The 24,790-nt window shown below is 43.7% G+C and overlaps 2 protein-coding genes across 2 annotated transcripts in view; one reads left to right on the top strand and one right to left on the bottom strand.

Annotated features, from left to right (window-relative positions):
* The window catches only part of LOC148817775 (serine/threonine-protein kinase 4-like), a 28,704-nt gene extending 22,399 nt beyond the window's left edge, over positions 1–6,305 (top strand). Inside the window, exon 12 of the mRNA XM_088937360.1 lies at positions 4,260–6,305. Within this exon, the coding sequence (XP_088793486.1) occupies positions 4,260–4,418 (159 nt within the window). The 3' untranslated portion in view covers positions 4,419–6,305. The remainder of the gene's footprint in view (positions 1–4,259) is intronic.
* Positions 6,306–11,538: 5,233 nt separating this feature from the next.
* LOC148817774 (delayed-rectifier potassium channel regulatory subunit KCNS2) lies at positions 11,539–15,079 on the bottom strand. Its single transcript, XM_088937570.1, has 2 exons — positions 14,114–15,079; positions 11,539–12,069 (listed from the first exon to the last, which is right to left on the bottom strand). The coding sequence occupies exons 1-2, from the start codon at positions 15,077–15,079 to the stop codon at positions 11,539–11,541; spliced, it is 1,497 nt and encodes a 498-aa protein (XP_088793696.1).
* Positions 15,080–24,790: the final 9,711 nt, after the last annotated feature.

Here is a 24,790-nt window from a genome sequence, read left to right as displayed (position 1 = left end):
CCCAGAGGGAACTAGACCTCCAGCACAACAGTTTGGCTGTTACCTTATCGATATAAATATATTTGCAAAAAGTGACAGGTGTCCTTTAAAAAAAACTTTCTTCCACTTCTTTTAATAGAAGCCTTACAAAGGTAGTCAGCTCTGAAAACCTGAACTGCATCAAGCTACTGTGGGGTCTGAATGTGACAAGCGACAGTACTCTCTGCTCTCTTGGCGTTTCAGACACGGGTCCTGTATCCCACTCCCCATCCTCGTTTCTCTGTTGATCTGTGTTACTCTGGTTGTTTTTGTGTTTTCTCTGCCTCTCACTCTCTATCTGACGGAGTCTCTGTGTCTCTATCTCTGCCTCTCTCTCGGGGGCAGCAGTTACTGCATGGGAAGGCAGCATTGTGACCTCATTAAGTATGATCTCTACAGCTGTCAGCTGCTGTCAGAGCTGTTTTAATCCTCCAGGGGGAAACGCAAACGCTCTGGTTCATCAAAGTTTTTGACCCCAAATGCCACCTTTTAACCCAAATGTACCTGACAGTGAGATACTTAGTTTGTTCGGACCAGTGTATTAGACCTGGAAAATGAGAGCAATGTGATTAAAAAAAAAAACATACCAGAATGCATTGTCTTTTAATGAAAGATCCTGAGCGGTGGATGTAATTGAATGCTTTAGATGAAAAATTAAACCCACATTGAAGGGAACCCTCCATATGTAAAGAATTAACTTTGGGCACTGGTGGATGCAAGCCATCACTACCCTGAGGCAAGGCAACCTGCCGTTCATGATGATAACCACCCTTGACAGAAGCTTTTACAGATACCTGCACCTTCGATTCCCATTGAAAATGATAAGAGGATTCAAGTGTCCTTTTCGTGGACTTCCTTGGGGAGTAGCCTCCTTTAAATAGCATATATATATATATGCATATAATAGCATGTGTATTTAAAAAAAATGTATCTTGCATAGAGTTGTATAATTGTAACGGGGTGGGAACTTCAGTTGAATTGTCTGTTTTATCCTTTTTATTGTTTTGTTAATCACGTGAGATGAGAAGCAATTCATCATTTTCCAGCCTGCGCTTTCGCACCCTGAGAGGGAAGATTGTTCCCACAAGGAAGCCGTTTCATTATTCATGTGCTCCAGGCATTGTTTTCAGCTTGAGCAGCGGAACAGGAACACAGAAGAATTCCACACAGGGCCGGCTTCCCTCCTCTGCTTCAGAAGCACAATCACGGCAACTGCAGCATTACTGAAAGCCGAGGGTCTGAACAGCAGTATCAGCCGCTTGCATTTAGTTGGGAAAATAAAGAACTGCTCCTAGGATGAATTTAAAAGGGTGCCAGTTATCTCTCATTAATGGAGTGCAGGTCACTCTAAGTTCTTGTCTGCATACCCCATCCTTCATATTTATCTGTTAGGGATTATACTGCTTTAGTTTCTTCAGAGTTGCAGGACAGGGCACCCCCTTGGTCCCCACAATACTATAACTGGATTAGAGCTTAAACTTGTGAAAAAGGAGTCTGTATCCGAAATGACTTTGGGATTTCTGAGAAGTTCATTTGAGTAATAAATAAGATAAGAAAGAGCTCAAAGCTGATTTTCAAAAGTTTTTCACTCCTGTTACTGTTGGCTAGCATGAAAATAACAGTCTGCCGTAAAGTACATTTGTTTCATTAGTTCTAAGTATATTGGACAAAAGTTAGATACATTGTTTTTTCTATTTTAATGTATTCTGTAGTTCTGATTTATGACTTTTAACACAATACTGGTATAGTGAAACATGATTAGTCAGTATAAAATAATGAATGCAAGGTGATTGTGCCTTTCATATCTCCAGGCTATCGCTATGATGCTCATTAAGGTGTAAAACCAAATTCAGAAAGCGAGCAGATGAGCTGTTGCAAGCAGAGGACAAACAAGCTTGTTATTCGCCTGGCAAGGTGGTATTCAGTATGCACAGTGGCACACAGTGCATGTATCTTGTGCTTTTTATTTGCCTTCAGAAAGGAGGCGTCTTATCACAGTGAGTGTTTGCTCTGCGCACTGTACCTGACAGTCAGACCGTGAGTTGGTAAAGGTCAGAAGAAAGTGATGGAGGTTTGATCACAGAAGAAAAGGGCAATTAGCTTCAATGATCGCAGATGTCTGAGGAGGAGAGTTGAAACCTGGTTTGCATTGACATATTGAATACCCACCCTTCCTCGCGCTCTGTGTGGTGGTGATTCAATCTGAGATGCCTGTGGGTTGCTGTGTGGGGCATGTCTCTGGCTCAGGGCTGCAGTTTAAGAACTGCTTGTGTGCAGGTCCTGTTAACTCCATCTGCCAGCACCGGTTACACCACTTGGCTCAGTCCTTGCAAGCCAGTGTGGGGCAGTGTGTCATTTCTGTGTGTCTTCATTTATAGTAAATGTTTTTTTTGTTTGATTTTCAAGTCATTGACCACAGTGAAATAAGCCCTGTAATAATATTCATAACTATTTATAATTAAAGATATAGTACATGATCAATAACAGGATAAAATCTAATTCTGTCTCATTGTTCTGATATGCATTTTACCCCCAACATTTCCTGAAGGAAGCAACAATATTTGTTGCAGCTGTCTGGAGAGCCGTGTCACAGTTCTAGAGAAGCATTCCCTTGAGGGAAATAGGCCAACAAGCCTACTTATCAGCTTTTAATTGAAACTGTGAGCCTGGAAGGGACACTGGGATTAGGGAGCTGAATTAAAGAACAGTTTGTCATTTAATTGGTCTGTCTCTTAATGCCTAATGAATGCTCCTCAGGGAGGAGTTGTAAAAAGCAGTTTATGTCTGTGTATACTGTGTGTGCTCGCATGATTCAGTGCATCTCATAAATTAGGGAAGCATCTTAGATTCTCTCATCTAGCATCTCTCATCTCATCATTAGAAGATTTTGTAAATGTTTAAATCCCATGCAGAATTGTTACAAAGGAAGGTGAGAGAGAGGAGTCAATACCCGAGTCTCCGGTCTTTCAGGTCTGTTTTCCACTGTAGAGAAGGAGCAGGAGGAGGAGTCTGCCCTTCACAGCACACTGCAGGGTGGGGTGAGGAAGAGGAAGGATCAGGAGGAGGAATGTGCCCTTCACAGGACACTTTAGGGTGGGGTGAGGAAGAGGAAGGATCAGGAGGAGAAGTGTGCCCTTCACAGGACACTGCAGGGTGGGGTGAGGAAGAGGAAGGAGCAGCAGCAGGAGGAGTGTGCCCTTCACAGGACACTTCATTTGAAATGGAGGATCCTCATTGGCTAAGACATATTTTCAGAAATGCTGTCTTAGTATAACTCAACAGTTTCATTCCGAAATTAATTTTCCAAGTGTAGGGATATGAAATGGTGGACTTTGAGAGCTGATACCAAAAAGGTCTCAGAACTCACGACCAGGCCAGAGCATTTCTGTAATCTGCTCTGCTGGCCGGATTCTTCCCTTTCAGCTGTTTCAGGCAAGCGATCAATTAGGAGCTTCAGCAGCCTGGCATCTCGTTTCCTCTCCTGGAAGTCACAAAGTCACCCAGGCGCCCAGTAGCAGTGTTCTCGCTCTCTGCTCGCCATGCGAGGTGAGCGCTGGCGTGACGCGTGTGGCCTGGAATGCAGATGATTTCCAGAGAGGAGCAGGAGAGCAGCGCGACCTTCATCAGCCCTGCTTTCCTGGAGGCCTGGCTGACAGGCCTGGCCCTGTGCTCGCTGGTGTCATGTCCGTTTGACAGAACAGCCTCTGTCATGCTCTCCGTGGCTCCATGAGACAGGATACTGATGTTATTTTTACTTCATTGATCTGAGCATTAAATAGCCTGATCGCTTCTGTAATAGGAGTCCATGTGATGTGAACAAGTACTTGTACAGTAGTGCCCCAGTCTTAAAGCAGAATTCTGATTTTCTTTTCTTGCTTGAGGTTAGAAAGCTGTTATTGAAAGCTGAAAAACTGACTTCACATTTTCTGGCATAAGCTTTCCTATGGTTGACCCCTGTCAGTGTTTTGTACAGAATTTCAGTTTGCGTACGTCTCATTCAAGAGGCAGTTATGCTGTAGCTTTCCCTGATCATGAAATGTAACCACATGAAGCTGAGTTTCTTTGCCTCCTCCATAGTGACTGACAAGCCAGAGTGTTAGTGAGAGAACTGCTTTTACCTTGAGGTTACAGTAGAAAACGATACCACTGGGGTGACACTTGGAAAAAGTGACGATGGGGTCTGTGAGAAGGATATTGGGGTCTGTGGGGTGCTAGTTTAACAGGGACTCCTGTCTCTGCAGATGAAGAACTGGAGTGTGGAGGAGCTGCAAAGCCGCCTGACTTCGCTGGAGCCCCAGATGGAGCAGGAGATCGAGGAGATCCGCCAGCGGTATCAGACCAAGCGCCAGCCCATCCTGGATGCCATCGAGGCCAAGAAACGGCGCCAGAAGAATTTCTGAGGCCCAGAGTTACCATGGTAGCTGTGGGAGGAGCACGGTGGAAAAGGGGTGTGGCCACTGCTCCCTGACCTCTGTCCCGAAGACAGGACTTCTCCGAGTCTGTCTCTGCACTGTTCTGAGCAACTGAAAAAACGGGCTGATCCCATTGATTTTTCTATTCCTTTCCAGATTTTGAAGTTGATTTTTTTAAAATTTATTTTTCATACGAAACATATTTGGTACAAGACTGTGATGTGCTGTAAATTTGGACTGCTGAGGTGCAGAAAAAGTCTTAACTTATTACTATTATTGTTTTTATACAGCACAGGTAAGTCTGACTGTATGAGCAAGCTGAATATTTTTTTACTACTGTGGTACTGGAGTATTGCTCCTAGAAGCTGGTTTGAAAAAATAGCTGCAGCATTGTTTTAGCTGCAGTATCCACCCACAAAAGGAAACCTCTTAGGGAGTGGTTTGAGCGAGATATCAATACAGAGACTGTTTAATAGGTACAGTGTATATGCATATGTGTTTTTCCTTTAGATAGATGTGAATTCTTCACTTCAGAGCAGTAACATAGTCTGCTATCCTCTGATCTGTGTTTTTGCAGCACTGTTGTTTTTGGTATAGTAAAAGTTAGGACCTAGATCAATGCACTTCATTACTGCACTGCAGTTAAACCATGACTCCAACTCATGGGAAGAGTCACTAGTCGGTCGCAAAGAAAAACATTCCCAGTGCCCACATCTGTGGGATTCTCTGCACAGAGAGGTTAGAGCACTGCTGATGGCGAGCTTACAGTCGCGGAGTCGTGAGATAACGTGGTTCCACTGGGAGATCATAGAGGGGAAGTGGTCCAGAAATGCAGCTTCCCAGCTTCCTGAAGTGCTCTCTCCGAGCTGGTTTCAGCAGCAGACTGCTGTGTAATTGAATCAGGGCTTCAAGTAAATGCAGAGCCCAGCAGGCAGCTGCTCAGAGTGAGCCAGCCCGCGCTGTCGGCCTCTTCTGTTCAGTGGATCTTTTGTCAGCTTGATCATGGCTTTAATTCCGGCTAACATTTCAGTTCAGGTGTTTTAATTGTTCAGTTTTTGTTTACAGTAGCAATGCAGTTGCAATGCCTGTAAAGCCTTTTCTTGTTTTTAATTATGCGATAACCAGCTTCTCGGGGTCAGGGTTTGCTCAGGGTTTTTGAGTGATTTTAGTATTGTCATAAAGCCCACGTGACCACACAGAAGAACTGGACTCTTTCTTCTCAAGTCTTGTAAATGCTGCCAGTCAATTGCTGTTACAAATAATTTCAGTTATGTGTATAAATGATTTAAAGGGAAGTTTTACATTTTAATAGTGAAATGTCAGTATGTTAGCGCACAGGGTAAAATTCGAGTTCTGTGTTTCGGCTTGGAGTGATGTAATAGTGTGAGCAGAGTCTGAGTCTCTTACCTTCCTATCCATTATCAGACCTCCTGGCTGCTACAACTATATCATGAAAACTGTGTCTTAGATTTGAAGGAATGTGCATCTTTCCTTTTATCTGTTGTTTTAATTGCAAATACATTTTTGAAAAGGGTTAACATTAAACCACATTTTCCTTACTACCACAGTGGCCTTATAGTCTATCTGACAAACTCTGTGGGGGCACATTGTGTTAAAGAAAGAATGCATTCTCTATGTGTGATGTTATGTTGATGAATTTAAATTGTTTTTTTGGTCTTTTGTTTAAAAATGATATTTTTAATAGAAGTATAGTGTCCACTGGATCATGTTTCAGGGCGTGTCTTTATGGGAATGAACGGATCTGTTATTCCATAATGACGGTAGCAAAAATAGTCCTTAATTTTGCAATAATGTGGAATAACAAATTTTTTAAAGTGTTTTGTAGAGTTTGTACATTAAAAAATTTAATATTCACTCTTTGTAGTAATATTTTTTCAGATTATTTTTTTCCTGTTCCATAGGTGAATAACTGATGAGGTGGAAGTGCAATTTGTATGAATGCCTTTGCAAATCTGTCCTCTACTTCTCCTTTAAAAGTTTAAGTGCTGTGGTATAAAACTCCTGAATGTAAAAGAACTCAAGCTCATTTCCATCCCCTTCTTCCTATGTTCCTGTTTGATTTGTCCTCGTTGGCTAAAATAGCTAAGGGTATGAATTTTTAATAGTAGGAGTGTCCGATACGGAGACACTCTCGTCACCTGCTGTCTGGTGGGCTTGTGTCTATTGTGCTTTAGCTGAAGTGGAGAGCACGCTGTAATACTGGGGACAAAGGCGCTCACAGTATTTCCCTTGCAAATCCAGTAAAACATATCTGTTCTTTCTCGATTTCTTGTATTTAGAGTTGTTCCACTTTGTCCCGATTAAAAAAAAAAAAAATCGCATGCATACTGTTGTGATACCTATTGAAAGAAAGCCTTTTGCATGATCTTTTTGCGTAATCAAGTAGCAAAGAGAAGAAGGAGAGAGTGAGTCGTAAACCAAAAGGGAGGAAAGTGGAGAGAGAAGAGAGATTTTCCTGCCGTACAATGTTTGCAGCAGTGGTTGGTTCAGCATCACTTGGCTCAGGCGTTTTCACCTTTTCAGTGTTCCTGACTGACTTTCTTCAATTCCCACAAGCATTCCGCTCAACAATGAGTTTTTCCTGTTACACGATTCTCAATTTGTAACATGAGCATTCCCTTTTTTCTTATTCTTTTCCAGAAAATATTGCGGACTGCTGCTGGTAAAATGCCTTTTATCAGAGGTGGAGATGGTCTTTTCTGCCAAGATATTTTTTGCTGTTTGATTTTTTGCTATTTTCTATTTCTGCTACACATTAAAAATAAAAGCCATGCTTGTTCTAATTTAATCTTTATTGAATAAAACACATTTATATATATATATATCCAGCTCATACCCAAGATTATATGCATACGACATGCCCAGAATAACTACATCGACTTTACAGTGTCATAGGGCAGCCCCCAGAACAGTGTCAGGAACACAGATTGGTTCTAAGGTTAATAAGGATTTGTTTAGGCCTGTAGAGCAATGAGATTTCATATTTCGAGATAGTGGCCCAGAGAAGAACACAAGTTTGACATTTTATTTGTGAGGTGTAAAGTTGATGAGCACCTGAGGGCAATAACGACAATGTGGTCGAAGTCGTGCAGTTGCAGGTGCTCTTTAATGAAAGGTCAGGATTGTTTTTCCCCAGCCACTGCCAGCATCTCAGAGCTGAGATGCAATACTATACAATATCTGTATAAAGCCTTTGGAAGCAAGAGACCTGCCATTAATCATTTGCTATTTTTAAATGTCTTCTCTTTCCCAATAAAAGGAACTGAACTGTGAATACAATCCTCAGACCGTATCACCTCACAGCCCTCTGGTCAAGGAAGACTGCATTTGATTACAGGGCCATGCTCATCTGCAAGCTCAGTCATCCCTCAAATCTGAATTTCACCTGGACGGAAGCTCCTGGTGTTCTGGAGAGGTAACGAATGTAACTAGCATGTTTAGATATTAAAGTCCCCCCTACCCTTGTGCTAGCATGAAATAAGAAATAAAGTGTATTACCTATAGAGGAGGAGGTGGTTTGCAGATCGGTATGTTCATTGCTCTGTCTCGGGGAGCTGCTGGAAGACTGACGAGATGCCAAAGTGCACGAAGGAAGACTGGCATGTTGAAGTGGGCTTTCTCCTGGGCCATGAGAGGAAGAGCTGGGTGACTCGGGGTCAAAGTGCCGAGGTCTTGTGAGGTCAGGTGCTACCTGTGGCACCAGCAGGCTGCTGTGTTAAAGCACATGTTCCTCAGTGTTACTGCTTGGCAGTTTCTATCAAATGCACAAGGACCGCGTTGAGACAGGGAACAGCATCCTGCACCCAAGAAAGCACTGGCACGTTCAGTAGAATGTCAGGGAGATAAATTCAGACAGTGCTGAAATACTCTGTCTTACTGTTCCTGGTTGCCACAGTGCAAGACCTCAATGGGGATTTGCCATCCTGAAGCCAGCCTTGGGAATTTGCAGTGCCTCAAGTCAAACTAATTAGAGGAGCTGAGTGGAAGCGGTTTAATTTAATTTGCAAGTCTGGACTCCCAGTACAACAGAGGCAGTTGTTTCTGGGAGGTCTTGCCTGCCTTAGTATCAGACTCTTAACCTTCTTAAAAGCATTAACACCAAATGCTTTTAAAGATACATAGCTCAGTAAAGCAGATCCTGAGAACGTCACCTAGACTCTTCCATTATTGCTTTGGGTTAATATTTAGGATCCGTAGTTTCTCATAAGCAGCGTTTGGCAACTGTGAGAAAGTATCCTCTTGTGCAGTGGGCTTGCACCATCCTGTAACCCAGGCCTGCTGCTGCAGCTCCTCTGGCTTTTTCATTTTATATAAGGGATTTGAAAAAAGCTACCTGTCATTGGAAAAATTACTAGATGTCAAACTTTGATTCCATCCACACTGGCTAATAATCTGATGCCATTACTTTAAAATGGTGTTTTGGAGAGCTATTTTGGAAATTGTATTTAAATGTGACACTCATGACAACAAAAATATTTAAACATTAAAGTTTCTCATTAACAGTTTGGTTATTAATAATGATAACAATTCTGCTCCCTAGCTGCTTAAAATATGCAGCTTCTATACGAGACGTGTCTCTTTCAACAGGGACAGTAACCACAGCAGGAAAGTTAAATAAATACAGTACATTATGATTTCATATTGTAAGACAATGAAATAGGACAAAGTCCAAGGGAGGTGAATAGTTTTGATATCCACTGTAGCTTCATGAAAAGTTAGAAGTTACTCTACAGTAAACTGTAAGGCACCATGTGCTGCTGATCTTTCAACAAAAATAAAAATTGTCACTAGGTAAGTGTTATAGTTTTTCTCCAATGCTTAAACATAATTCCTGAAACATTATCTACTTTTTCAAAACCGTTAATGCAGTCCCCACAACAGTAGCATGATTTGTGAATCACTATATCATTTATGATTGTGTTCACACAAGATGCACAGGTCAAGCACATTTGTGCAAATCAATGATTATAGATCTCTGCAACTGACACACAGACCAATAGATTATGACTTGAGCAACAGAATGTATTCATTAGCTCACAGAGAAACCAGTTCCAAGTGTGGTCAACTTTGGGTTTGGGTACAAATCTTAACTGCTAAAATTGTTTAACACTCTATGGATATAACAGACACTGATTCACTGGTGACCTAATATATTATCTGCCGCAACATGGCTGCTCGATGTGTGCGAATGGTCATGTGACCCCTCCTGCAACACACATGAAAGATCACATGGGTTCTGCTGGAGGTAATGAAGGCTGCCTGTGGGGACAGAACAGGGACTGCAGGAGGCTGCAGGATGGTTTTACTTGCATTAAGAGAGAATCCATGAGGTGTGATGTGGATAAACATCTGTCCCAGCTGTGAAGAGAGACTGAATGGCCAGTGAGGTGTGTACAACTGATCTTTATTGTCTCTTTCACTTTTGTTTTTGTTTTTGTTTAATTGGACCACTAATCTTTCTTGTTTTACTGGATTTATGGAATGGAAAATTGTTTACAATATTACATTGTTTCTCTTTATGTATGTGCATTGGTTTCAGTTTACTGAATGAAGATATATTCCCGAATATATTGTTTTTTGTTATATTGTGTGTGGGAATGTCCTTATTTACAGCAAAACTGTTGATACATTAAAGACACTTGCAGTGATGTCCAGTCGCAGCTGGACTGTAAGATCCAACATGCACTCAAGATCATACATAGTGTTGATACATAGTATTTTGTATGGTGCTATTTAAACATTGAGAGAGAGAGATTCCCATTTACCCACACTGTTGTACTGTTTGGCAGACTTATTTGATTTTGAGCTTTGTGGTAAATATTTTGAGTGTCAGGGCATTTTGCATTATTTTGCAAACTGTGATAGAGTTTGGGGATATGGGTTCACTGCTCCGACATTGTCACCAGTTTCAGGAATTGCATTTAAGCAATTGAGCAAAACTGTAAGTGAACAAGTGCACGCTTTTTGTAATATTGATTTGAACCACAAATACACTCACATTCATCAACAACAATTTCTGTTGTTTTCATTAGCTGGGTGAAGATGAAGAAATTGCATAAATGGGAGGAGCCAGACAGAGCTCCTGAGGCAGGAGTGCAGGGAAGGATGATTCAGGTTCCTGAGCCTGAGCTCAAATAAAGGCAGAGACAGAGCAGAATAGCAGCAGATGGAAGCACTAAGCGAATAAAGATGTATCTTTCTCAGGAACTGCGCAGTTCAATGCATTAATAAAATCATCTCTCAGGAGCGTCTATTTAGCCCTCAGGTTATGAAGGCAATAAAAACTTAAACGTCATCCTGGAAGAGTGGATCCTTCATCATGGTTAATATAAGCTGTTAAGACTAAAAGCTACTGCAAACAGCAGAGAATCAACCTCTTCAGTCTGCTTGTGTTCTGTGTGCGTATTGAAGTACCGAACGCCGGGTTCGAATCTGAAGACCAAAGTGATGTAATTTGGGTTTGAGGACGGAGGTTTCTGTTTGGCAGATGTCTTGGGCTGCAGTGGAGAGGCGGAATCGTGGTGTCTGACGGCTGCAGAAAGGGGGCTGGTGAGCTGGGGTCCCCCTAAGCGCCCAGCCACAGGTGCAGGCCGAGACAGCGCTTGTGCCCCTGGACTTGTGGTTCTGCCCTCGATGTTGAAGGCTCTCGGATGCCTCGTTTTAGCAGAGCTTTCCTGCTGCTCGCCAGTTGTTTCCCTTCCTCTCCGTCACAGAATAAACACAAAAGCAAGCTCTGTGAATGAATCTCCATGGAGTAAATAGCCCTGCATTGTGTTTGAAGTCTCTCAGTCTCTCAGCCTGTTATGTCCTATTTCCAACAGCTTAGTCGTCCATTAGACCACCTCTTGTCTCACAGAGACCTGCTGCTCGGCGGTGCAATACAATTGTCTACACGACCTATAAATGCTTCTACAGCCAGAGAAAATGGAGAAAGGCATTCTGCAGAGTCTCTCTATGTCAGGCCCTTTACATGCACATGACCATGCCACCAGATTGTCCTTGCTGCTCTGGTTTTGAGCCTTGAAGTTCTTCTTCATGCTAATAAGCAAGGCTTTTTACTTTAATATGGCAGAGCTGTACGAGGAACCTACTGGAAGCTGGGCAGCTCTTTCCTCTTGACCACGGGGCTGCCGCTCTTCCAGGGAGTGAGGAAACCTGCACTGCTGATGCTCCCCGATCTCTCCTCCCCCATGTCCTCATCGTCCTCCAGTTCCTCTAGACACTGACTGTCCCCCTCCGAGCCCTCCGACGTCCCCAAGTGCCTCTTTGCCGTCGGGCTGGGGGGGTTGTTGCTGTTGCTGTTCCTCACGGAGGCCTCCAGCGCCTTCTGCTTGCGGTAGAAGTGGGAGAACTTGTTGAAGATGATGGTGATGGGGAGCGCCACCACCAGGATGCCCCCCAGGATGCAGCCGGAGGCGGCCAGCTTGCCGGCGATGGTGACGGGCACCACATCGCCATAGCCCACTGTGGTCATGCTGACGGTGCCCCACCACCAGCAGGCAGGGATGGTGTCCAGCCCCACGTCCTCCTCGTACTCGGCCGTGTACGCCATGCCTGAGAACACCGACACGCCCACCGCCAGGTACAGCAGCAGGATGCCAACCTCACGGTAACTGTGCTGCAGGCAGAGAGACAGAGAGAGAGACGGGACAAGGCCTCAGTCGGCACAGCACTGAGACACAGACCCCTGTTTCATACACCGCCCTACCAAAACACCACAGCAGCGCCTCTCTGTTAGTGGGGGGGGAGGGTTACAGCTGCTGCACGTGAAGGCAGGAGTTCCATGAGCGCTCTCACCAGCCTGTGGAGCTGTGGAAGCACACACTCAACCACAGCTGACGCAGCTCTCTGATAAATGGGGGTAGGAGCTCCGTGGCTTCTTTCAGCGGCCAGTCTGAATTGTTTCCTATTGGTGTCAGTTTGCATTTTTATCCACCAACCTTTACCTGCTAACCCCCAAGGGTGTCTGAATAAATGCATTAGCCAGGTCTGCTATTGCCTTCTGTGAGAAAGGAGAACTTCCTCTTGTGAGGACAATAGCCTGAGCCTTGGAAAACCCTTGTCTGCTACTACTTCACAGTGCTCATGTTTTGTGCTGGGACCTTCCCATTACTTTGGACAGGATGGGTGACTTCTAAAAAAATTACCATTATTGAATAATGATCATTGTTGTGTAAAATACATATAAATAAGGTTTAACAATATATAAATGATGTGCTGTACATCAGTATTTCTCTAACTCAGTCACAAACACCTGTTTTATGTTCAAGCTGAATTCTTAACCACCAGTTAATTGGTTTCAGATTTGTCACTGAAATATTTTTTATATTTTTCAGCTCTTAATATTTTGAATGGGATTAATAATTGGTAGCACCTTACAAGCAGTTTCTGATTTTCAGAGCTCCCCTTAGTCAGGTGTGCTGTCTAAAATGTAACAGGACATATCTGCAGAAGGAAAGTAATGCTTACAGTGCACATGTGATACAGTGTCATTTGGACCCCTGTCTGTTAATAAATTAGCACCTATTAAGAACTGTGGACACAGAAATCACCAGGAACCAGGAAGCACTGTTGTGTATAATGTAACTGTAACAGGAATGTAAGAGGTAGAAGAGATACATGGTGATACTTTAGTCCATCAATGAACACTCATATACCACGACAGGGGCTGGTCGGTATGGTGTACACTAATCCTAGAGATACACTAGAAAGGGCACAGAAAATTCTTAAATTCATTAATGAACAATATTTCTCTATCAGATGGAGATCATAGGAAGGTTCAGAATGAGGAAGGATCACTTTCACTGGCCGTGGTCATTTGATTTGCTGCCAGCCTAACGCTTCAAGTTACATCTGGGCTCTTATGCATTGCTTGACTTCCTGGAGAGTTCCGGAACAGTGTGTTCTGGAATCGTGAGGCAGGACACTTCTCCTCTGGTACACACTGCCTTCTTCTGCGCGTGCCTGGCACCTCAGCCTCGAGGAGAGAGGATGTCAGAGCACACTTGCAGGGCAGGGATGATCTGGCCTACTGGTGCTTCAGGAGCTGACCAGGAGGCAGAGTAAACCATCTTGTGTGAAGCAGGATGAACCACACGTTGCTTTTGTTCTGTATTGGTAATACATTGAACTAATGCTACAGCAATAAAAGATACTGCCTAGGCCTGCTGTCCTCTTTCGTGACTTAAGTTTACTCTATATAGAGCTAAACAGGACCTCCCCCATACTCACTACACCTTCACTGGACAGTAGGACGATAACCATCTCTGTGCAGCTTAGAAGATTCAAGAGACACCGAACTATTTATGGCCATCTGTACAGTGATTCCTTGTTAAATAATATATAATGGCTTCCCTAAATATTCACTACAGAGCTGGTTTATATGTGTTTCCAACCCTACACAAAGCAGTTTTTTTTGCCAACCATATGATCTTTCAAACAATTAATTCCCAAGTATTAATGCTGGTTAAAGCATGACGATCAGTTTGCGTGCTGCGGGGCTCTGCGAGACGGGAGAACATTCTGGCCTGAGATAACCCACACTTTCAAAAGGAGCGGAAGACCCCGACTCCCCAGTGTGCCTCAACAGTGTGAAAATGAGGTCCTCTACCGTGGGCAGACATGCATCTTGGTGGAGCTTGAGACAGGGAGCAGGGCCTCACCCTCAGCGTGGCCCCAAGCGACCGCAGGCCGGTGGAGTGCCTGGCCAGCTTCAGCACGCGGAAGATCCGCATGAGGCGGAACACCTGCACCAGCTTGCCGATGTCGCCCAGCTCGGAGTCGCTGCCCACGCTCAGGTCAAAGACCAGCGTGATATAGATGGGCAGGACGGACACGATGTCGATCATGTTCAGGGGGTGCAGGAAGAACTTGCGGGTGTTGGGGGCCAGCGCCATGCGGGCCAGCACCTCGAAGGTGAACCAGCAGATGCAGAAGTACTCCAGGGCCTGCAGCGTGGCGTCCTCGCGCGGCTGCCCATCCTGGTCCAGCTGCTGGTACTCGGGGATGCTGTGGATGCACATGGTGGCGATGGAGGTGAGGACCACGCTGATGGAGACGAAGCTGAAGAGCTTGCTGGGGATAGAGTAGCCGGGGTTCTCCAGCGTCAGCCACAGCCGTTTGCGCGCGCCACCCCAGCGCACATCCTGAAAGTGCTGCATGTCCTTGTTGAGGTCGGAGATCTCGTCCACCGAGGTGTCCACGCTGCTCACGTCGCTGTCCTCGTCCCAGCTCTTGTGGCAGCCCTCCAGCTTGCGATCGTGGTAGCGATAGCTGCAGCAGCTGTCCAGGAAGAACTCGTTGATGCCCCAGTACTCGATCTCCTGGCAGAAGGAGAAGACGCACAGCTCCTCCATGACGTGCAGCTTGCCTGTCTGGTAGAAGTGCAGCACGTAGGGGAAGAGCCCCGGGTTGCGGTCAAAGTAGAACTCCTTCTCCTGGACGTCGTAGTCGTCGCACACCTGCAGGATGGCCTCCTCGGAGTCGCAGGCCAGCAGGCGCCCCAGCCGGGTGTCAGGGAACCTGCGCAGGGTGCTGGAGCACAGGCTCTGCTTCAGGCCCCCCACATTGACGCGCACCAGGCTGTCCTCGGGGTTGGGGTCCCAGGCGGGCAGGGTCTCGCTCACCATGGTCACCTCATCCAGCTCCAGCCGTCAGCCAGGCCACCCAGCTCCTGCAGACAAGAGCACGCCAACACCTGCAGTCTCTGTGCTGCCACACATCCTGCTTGCAGTTAAGGGGTAAGTCAGCCACAGGTTTAAGTCCGACAATTACTCTTTAACCTGCTTGCATGGCAGCCGACTGATCAGAGGTTTGAGGGATCAGGATGTAACAAGTCATTCCGGATCAGTCGCACGTTTTACAGGGCTGCAGCCGTAACAAACCGATATTTCAACACAAGCTCCACCGTACAACAAGGGACCCAGTTTTCCTGTTATGGATTGGAGCTTTTGGCTATTTTTAATGTCAATTACGGCGAAATGTAATTCAAATTAGATTGTTGGGTCTGCTAACAAATTTACATAATTATTACTACTATGATCACCTGATGCACATGTAAATGCAAAATGCAGATTAAATTTGCTACAGACATGATCTTTTATTATTTTTTAATCTAAAAACAACAAAACTTTCTATTTAATTTCCTGTGCAGACTGTCTCATTGTTTCCCCGAAGCTAAGATCTCTCTGTGATCTACAGACTTAATAAACACTTCACTGCTTTGCAGTTCTTCCCTCAGCTTCCTGCGCAGCTGCTGGAGTTTTGCGTTGTGGCTTTTGTCCACTAGCCACCAGCAGATCACCCCTCCGCCATCTCCACACAAACACTCCAGCTCACAGCTGACAGCTGTCCACCACAGGATCACCGCAAGGTAATTCAATTTTATTTCATGCAGAACCAAAACCTCTGACTGACACTGGACTGTGTCCTTCATGGGGTCACATTCATACAGACCAAGAGCAACAAGACACCAAGCACAGTTTCCCAGGGTCCCATCTTCAAAAAGATCCATGTACAACCAGTCAGACTAGATTCATGAAATGCAGAAACCGTTACTGGTACTGGCACTGTTATTGAGTGGGAAAGAGGCACGTCAGTCAGCCCTCCTGCCTCACGGCGCTAGAGTCCTGGGCCTGAATCTTTCTGTGTGGAGTCTGCATGCTCAGCACAGCCAGTCAGGCTGCCAGCCTGTCTTTCAGAAAAACACAGACATGGGGAGAGCAAGCTGCAGAGCATCGCCAGGCAGACTGAGGCGCAGGCATCCAGGAGCATGAATCAAATCAAACTGAGACACTTTAAACAGGGCGGCGGGACTGAGCCTCCTGTGAAGAGGAAAGAACCACTGCAGACTCCATCCGTGAATACAAGCACTGCACTTGCATCATCAAGAGGAAGAGAGAACTTAATGGGCTGCTTTATTCTAACTCTTGTGTCACTTTCGCTGTCCCATTGTCCAGAAACTCCTTTCATCCGGTTTCATGAAATGGGGAAGACACAAAGAAGCCAGCAGCTCCAGAAAACTCTCACTTCCAAAACATTTTGAAAACTCTGTTCTTGGTAATGAGTACAGAGCGTGGAAATGAATGAAACTGTTATTGCTAACTGATAGATAACTGTTAACTATCTTCACAGCCCTGTGCGAGACTCGTATTGTTTCTGGATTTGCTTCTTTCCAACAGTCATGCTGATAGGAGTTTGATTTATTGCAACAGATGGTCCTTAAAATAGATGCTCTCTGTCTGCCTCATAAACACCACTAAAAGAAAATAATTTTCTCCCAGCATCAAACAACTTTCAAAACCACACGGGTTTCCTTTACAGCCATATTAATTAACTTTACTTGTATGGAAATTGGCGTTCAGACACCGGCAAGATGTTGCTTTACTGAGGTTTGTTAAGAGGGGACACAGAAGGACAGTGACGGAGCAAATTCTGTACAAGTGAACTTGGCTGTTCTCAAGACAGCTTTTTACAGTTTGCTTTTCTTTCATCTACTTTATAAAGTGGTAGAAAAACTAAAATGCAGAGCAGAGAAGGAAGCGTTTTGGTTACAAAACACTGGTGTACCCGAGATCTTTGTGACCAGCAAAATAACCACCTGTTCTGCAGTTGCTCTCTTGACAGAAGAGGTGTGAGTCAGGTTAAATATTCTGAGCCTTGGCAATTTGCACTGACATTTAGCTTGAAGCCCTGGTGATCTCTGATGCAGAGAAACTGTTAGGACGTCTCTCGGCTTTGCAGTTGTTGATAATAATAGGATTTGCTCGGGGAGACAGCGCGAAAGTAAAGCCCGGGACACCTGATATCCCATTAAACACAGCCGCGCTCTCTCTGCGCCCCGTCCGCCTGTAATGGAGATCCAGAGTCTGGGAGCGCCGCGGCTCTGTTCTCCAAAGGCCCAACACACAGCGCCTCTTCGGCAGGGTGAGGAGATCTCATCCTAACGGCACACTTCAGAACTTAAAAACAAATAAATCACAGAATGTCTCTTAAAATATAACACGCCTGGGCTTTTTCGAATAATATTAAACATTTGATACTCCTTAGACTGATGCTTCAGAGGTTTGGGTCACCACGGGACCGGACCGCTCTGCCCCGGCCGTGCAGACTATAATGTATTAACGTAAGATTATTTAAATAAACGCAGCCTGTCGAGTACCTTTCGGCAGAAAAACAATGCTTCATGGATGTATTTATCCATGTGTATCCCAGATTTTCATACAGTGGCGATCTGAATAAATAAAATTCGGACCCACAAACAGAGCCACTAACTACACCCATGTTTTTTCTTGAAGCAAGTAGTTATATCTATTCTCGCAGTCAACCTTTTCGCTGCGCCATTGAGAAACACGATAGCAAAAGATGTGCTCCTAGCAGTTCAGCTACCGGTTGATTTCATTGCAGGCCGATTGCACGCGCTGTGCTACCAAATAATTGAATGTGCATTCAAAATTAACACCTCATAACTTCAGTATCGTTGTATTACCTCCACTGGTTTTATTAAAAACCCTTGTGTGCAATTATCATTTGCAGCAGAGTGTGAGCTAGCATGCAATTTAGGAGCAATTAAAATGCGATTAATTAGTTCTTGTTCTAAACTAAGTACTGGATCAGTCTCAGAGAGTAAGTAGTATAGGGTTTGTGGCTGCTGTTGCAACAGTAACAGAAGTAGGAAAATGATCAGCTTTATGGCTCAGACTAAACGAGGAGATTCTAACAGCACTATTTCAATACAAAATATGGTGCGAACTAAGAAAGAGCTTGTACGGGCCTGTGCTGTCCTGGCTCCTGGCTGACCGGTCACATACGGCCGGCGGACACCAATCCTCTCTCACAGCGCCGAGCGCTTCTCCGCTCCGGGCTGTGCGGAGGATGATGCCCCACTTGCAGACATAAAAAAAGAAAGTTTGTCAATAATTCAGCAGAGCAAGAGCTCGGCTCTGAACCTGCGTGCTGGAAGAGAAGAATACTGTACTACCACGGTCTAAACCCGGACAGCTGAAGGAGTGCTAAAGCCTAATAGCCTAATTTGGTCTGAATAAAGTATTTCTACCAATTATATCAATAGGGAAACGCGGTTATTGTGGTAGGTTATTAACACACCAATGTAAGAAGGCTATCGTTAGCATCAGTACGAATCGTTTACTTCACGGATTGGGCATCCGACCTCAAACCCTGTTCTCTCTCTATCTCTGTGTAGTCTAATGGCCCTTCGGCAACTCCACCCTGGAAGTTCAATAAACAATAAGCAGCGAAGATATCTTCAAGATGATCTTTAACTCACCGCCTGTGATCACACGGTGCGTTAAGTGACACGGGTTTATTGCGAGCTACCAGTACTACTCACCTGGATGGGATCGGGTGGGAATCGTTTCTTTGGGAATTTTCCTGATCTCACTCTGGGTTACATCCTCTGTCCCGCGTCAGCTTCTGGGAACAAACATCTCTTTCCAAACTTGTCCACATGCGGTTTTAAACCCGAACTTAAGTTAGAACCCTGAAAATGCAATTTCACTTAAGACTTAGATGAAAAAATAAATTATTCTGAGTTTTTGTCTTTTTTAGGAGTAATATGAAGTGAAGCCGCCGTTCACTCGTGAACCGCTCTAATCCTGAATCCAAGCACCAAACGCTTTCTGAGGCACGAGCCTTGAATCCTCGCTACACTCAGTCACTTATACAAGGTAACAGTTTAGGGTCCATCGATATTTTACCGCGTCCTCTACAAGGGATCGTGTAGATTTTGCCTTCCAAGCGCATCTGTATAGCAAGCGACTCAAATCAGTCAGCGCACGGTGAATTGTGAATGTTAAAATATTGAAATTTAACTGTAAAAATAGACAACTTCATTTTTTTGCAGAAAAACAACAGTCCAAAACAATGAGAAAAAAGGGACCACATTTTTGTCAAATTCAACAGTTACACAATAAAAATGTTTAATTGTCGTAAAACATGCGGAAAGTGTTATTGTCTCTGAAAAAAAGCAGCTGCCTGGGTGTGTCAAGTGTTAGCAGGGAGTTTGAAAGCCAGAGTTTTCTGAAGCCTCATATATGCAACAATATGACATGAAAAGTACAGTATTTTCCTGCTGCACCTTTTCACACAGCAGAAATTGTTTTTCCCAAAAGCTGAAAATGATTGTTCCTTGCTGCTTGAAAAGGTTTATTAAGGACAAGAGAGTGCTAATAATAAAAAGAGAAAAATGTCTTGGAATATTCTTATTAGCGAGGAACAAACTGCAAGTTCAAACTGAAAATTGTAGATACGGTATTATTTACATTCCGTTTCGTATTGTACTTGAAAAAACTGATGAATGATGAGCAAACGACTGTACATTTTCAATTATGGGATTGAAAAGGGCTGTAAGGGTCATACTCTTTCGACACTGGGGGCCGATACACTTTTGAACTCGGTGAAGGGTTGGCCAAAAACTTTCCGTCTATATCTTAATTTAATATTTCGGAAACCAATATACGTCTTCATTGATATGCGTCCCAGATATGCCAGGGGTTTTAATCAATTGCTATTATGCACCAGGTTTCAAAAGATGCAATATTGAGCTTAATCTCTGTTTCTCTCAGAGTTCGCAGAAATCTGCACCGGTCTCCTGTCTCGCCTGCCTCGCCGCCCAAGCGCTGCCCCGGGGTGTAGGAGTGTCCGATGGCAGGGAGCACTCGCAGAAGAACATCCTGTTTAATTCCATTATGCGTCAGAATCTTACATTTAAGATACTGAACATTTTCATTAGAGAGCTGACATCTACCACAGTGCAAAATATAAAACTTTAAATTCCACATTCATGCTTTATTTAGTCCTTCTCCATTATGTTTTTTCGTTATAGGTTAGGTGCTGCCCCCTGCTGTTACAATGCTGACAATCCTGAAAAGAGTTTCAAGACTTTCAGAGATTTGGCTGGGGAGACGTGCAAAGAGGCTGTACAGCTGAAACATCGTTTTTTTCTTTCTTTCTTCTACTTTTCACTGCGGAATTAACTTCTGCTTGTTCCAGTTAATGATTATGTTGGATTATATTTATTATAGCAGCATATACTAGTTTTTATTTAGTGTTGGTTTTGGAATTTTGTAGTCATGTTTTAAGGACTGTTATAGTTCTGGTTCTTGAAAAACTCAATAATATAGATTATCTTAGAGTTAGTTATCTGCTTTTGTGTATGTCTTTTTTCTGTTTTTTTTCTATTAATGCCAGAGGTATTCGAAATGTTGTAAAAAGAAAAGCATATTTTTTGTTTCGTAAAAAAGTGGGTGCTGATTTTTATTTTATAAAGGAAACACATGCATGTCAATCGGATTTGCACTTTGGGGGGGATCATATTTGGCTTTCCAATGGTACTAATCACTCAGCCGGTGTTGCTGTCTTGAAGGGGAACTTTAAGGAGAAAATTCTTCACAGTAGTATGCGTCATTCTGAGAGATGGATCATTTTAACAGTTGACATTGAGGGGAAACAGTTTATACTTGTTAATGTCTATGCCACCAATAATAAAATACAAAATAGACTTCTTTTTCAGGAATTAGAAGATAGTATAAAACAGGTTTTAAATAGATTTTTGGAAGCTAAAATAATCTTGGGTGGAGATTTTAATACAGTGTTTGATGAGAGTTTGGATTGCTGGCCTCAAAGGGTTAATCATAGAGGTGAGTCTGTTCATTTGGAAAATCTGTGTTTTGGCTTGAGCTCAATTGATATCTGGAGATGTTTGAACTCAGGATTAATTCACTTTTCATGGAGTAATCAAGATTTTTCTAAACAGTCTAGAACTGATCTGTGGTTTATTTAAAAAGAATTGGAGAATTTCACTACCGATGTCTATATGAGCCCTGCAGTTTTGGCCGATCATAAAGGTATTGTTTTGTCGATTGATACATCTGGATCTTTAAAAGACAAAAAATCATTGTGAAACTGGATTCTACAAGGCTCATAATGTGACATGAAACAGCCCCAGTGTCACTGACCAGCCCTGAGCATGTCCTGTGAAAACATACAGTACACACACATGCAGCACAAGCATCTCTAAATTTCACACACATTGAATAACTTCCTACACGAGGAAGTTGTCCTATATGTTTTAGTTTTTGTTGATGATGTTGAGAGCATGATTTTACATTTTTATAATGTGGAAGTGAGGTCTTTGTTTGTCTGCGTCTTGTGTCTCTGCAATCAAAAGAAACGTCCTCACAGAGTCTGCAACTTTACTGGTGAACCCGACTCCCCGGTGTATTGGCAGGAGGAGAAGGTTTAGTAAAAGCCTTGGTTTTGAGAAAACAGTCCAGCAACACAGCTCAACTTGGATGATCTCTTTATTGAGAGAGTTCATTTATTTCAACTGTGACATTATTGACATTATACTAAATAAAGGAATATTTTTTATTTAACACTGTGCTATTACTTAATTTTAATTGTTGATTTTTTTTCCCCATTACAATTACTGTAATTCATTTACTTTTTTCTAAACCTTGAGAATAAGTACATCTCCATTGTGGTTCAAAACATTGAAAGATCTTTATAATAAATCATCTTTAGAATTAAAATGTATATATATAGTATTTATATATATATATTAAAATGCATAAACACTAAAAATGGAAACTTTAATACATTTAGACACTACCACAAGAGTTGCAATGAGCAAAACCTATTTCAGGCCCAAGCAGATTTCTCATATATTCTAAGATGATTCATCTGAAACCCATAGCTCCTGCAGCGCTGGTCAGAATCCAGGTAATTGAAGTCCTGTCCAGTGGAGAAGTGCTCTCCGTCCTGATTCTCTGACTGCCCAGCACACCAAAACCTACAAGAATGGAGACAAACATTAGCGTCTCCTGGCCCTGGTGTGCCCACAGCAGCCCCAGCTTGGAGAGAGGTTAGGAGGCACATGTCTTTGAGAACAGGGTAGCAGGAGTCTCCAAACTGTCCCTGCCTGCTTAGGCATGGATGTGGTCACTCCCAGCGATGGACTGGCACCCCACCCAGAGTGTGCTTCCCTTACTTCCGGGATCAGTCTCAGGGTGCCCAGACCCTTAGCCAGGACTTTCAGATTTCTGAAACTGGATGGAGACCACTATGTTTCACAGTAAATATACTGAGTCACAAGAGAGCTGAGTACACAAACTTTGGACTTCAAGACCTCATTTTCTGGTGCTTCTCCAGAAGTGTGGGTCTACTGCAGGTACCAGGCAGGTGATGATACAGAGATCTGTAAGGCTCTGCTCCCTCACTCTTTGGGCTTACTGTCTTGTGCTCAGCGGTGTGCTGTCCAGCCAGCCTCCCTCCGTCTCACACACCAGTCCAATCCAGTAGTTCAGTCTTCTTGCTCCCTCGCTGGTCTCTCTTACCAGGAAGCTCTGGACAGAGACAGAGTAACGTCAGCGAATCTACACCCTGTACTATGCCTTGTCCTCTACAGCCATCCAAAAACATCTTCTCATAATTATCCCATTTTTTCCCCACTATTTTCTGTTCTTATTGTGTTTTAATGACTTTATTCAATGCGCTTCCGTAAGATGTAATACAGATTGCCCAAATTGCACTGCTGCTAATTAAAAGCCCCCTGAGTGCAGCCCCTGCAGGCCTGCTTGTGCACTGCCGGACGGTCACTCACTCTGCCGGGCCCAGGTGCTGGCGCAGTACTGGTACAGCGCGTTGTATTTCTCAGTGGTCTCGTTGTAGGCTTGCAGGAGCTGTGCGTAGTGCTCCGCGATCTCGGCGTAGCTGCGGTTCAGGGCCGAATGTGCCGGCTGGATTCTGCCTCTCTCTTCCTCCTCTCCGGTGCCGTGGGGCTGCACGACCTTCTGACAGGGGGCTGTGCGACAGTTTCACATGGCAGATAACACTTAGGATAATATGGTTCTGTTAGACAAGGAATAAGATGTCAGTTTTTTTTACTGATGCTTACACTGTAAATGTGTTTGTTCCCAAAAAAAAACCTACTTCAGCATCAGCCCTAGTGTTTTGTAGTATTTGTGTCCATTAACAGACTCATCATTAGTCAGAAGAGCTGGTTTCTGTGCATTTTGATGACTTTGAAAGGGCTACAGTGTCTGGAGAACAGAGGGTACTGGGAACTTCCAGCAAACTTCAGGTTCCTTTCTACAGTGTACAAAATGGGATTTAACAGACAATTAAAACAACAGAAATTGTTTGCTTGTTTTTACTTTTTGATTTTTCTCCTTTCTACCGAGTGGGAAAAAAAGTATTGATTTTCATGTTTTGGGTTTGAGAAGCGTCTTCTGTTTGTGACCCTCCACGGTGTGCAATGTGCGGTGTACTCACATTGCACAGCGAGCACTGCAACAGCAGCCAGCAAGCCAGAGCACAGCAGGGCCAGCAGCACTGCAGCCAGTCTGTACGGAGGGCCTTTGCCTGCTGGGAGGATGGAAGCAGCAGGATTATTATACGGGGTTCCTGCTTGTGGACTCTGCACTGATGATGATACATCTGTGTGAAAAACACCTCAGTGCACACCAGAGCAACCAGGCACCATCTCAGTATCATACTGTAGTTCAAAATTTATATTTTTCTCAAAAAGTAGCGTAGAATAGAATTATATATGATTTGTATTATTGTTGAATCATTGAGATACTGTGCTGAATAGAGGAGAGCTAAAATCACAAAGGTTATTTATTTTGATTGCTTAAAAAAAAATCCACAATTAAATTTCTGAGCTCATAACTGATCAACATCTGGTGTGTCTGCTGCTAAGATGAAGCACAGCCTTTAAATCCAGTCAGGCTTGATGGTTATGGCCAGCCTGGCACAGTGATGTACAAATACACCTGACTTCCACACATACTTGTGGTTTATGGGATGATGGGGAAACCTTTAATGAGTATGAATGCTGTACGCCACCTGCAGAACAGCAAAGCAGAGAATTGGTTTTTATCTTTCTTCACAAAAAAAAAGAGTTCCATGTAAAGGAATCATCGGCAATAACTGCGTTCTGCCTTATTCCATTTTATACTTTCCTGTACAAAATTGTCTCTATTTTCCTGTTGTGTGCAATTCAAGTTCAGTGCAAAATGTACATCGTGTGCAATTACAACATAGCAATAAAGTTAAAATGAGAGCTCATGAGAAAGACAGAAAGAAGTTGTGTGGTAGTGCAGAGCAGGCTTGGTAGAGCTCATTCTCATTGTTTCCCGTGATTAATCACCACACCAATCATGGTGACCCCTGACAGCACACAAGCGCTCCTGGCAGTGTTGCGTTTCAGAACTTCCCCTTGACCCAGTGAGCACATTTTACTTTGTTTTAGGTAAATATACTACATACGTGTGAATCACTTTAAAATATCTTTAATGTTGACTAAATCTTTTGAAAAT

Source organism: Atractosteus spatula, chromosome 19, assembly GCF_055471065.1.
Source record: "Atractosteus spatula isolate fAtrSpa1 chromosome 19, fAtrSpa1.hap1, whole genome shotgun sequence".
NCBI classification, from domain to species: Eukaryota; Metazoa; Chordata; class Actinopteri; order Semionotiformes; family Lepisosteidae; genus Atractosteus; species Atractosteus spatula.
Note: the sequence above shows the minus strand (reverse complement) of the source record. Positions and strands in the feature narration are given on the sequence as shown.

What these genes read in the sequence shown, in the direction of transcription:
- LOC148817774 (XM_088937570.1), bottom strand. Translation starts at nt 15,079, where the DNA reads ATGGTGAGCGAGACCCTGCCCGCCTGGGACCCCAACCCCGAGGACAGC. An exon ending in CGCTTGGGGCCACGCTGAGG is followed by an intron (nt 12,070 to 14,113) that starts GTGAGGCCCTGC and finishes CTCTGCCTGCAG; the next exon opens with CACAGTTACCGTGAGGTTGG.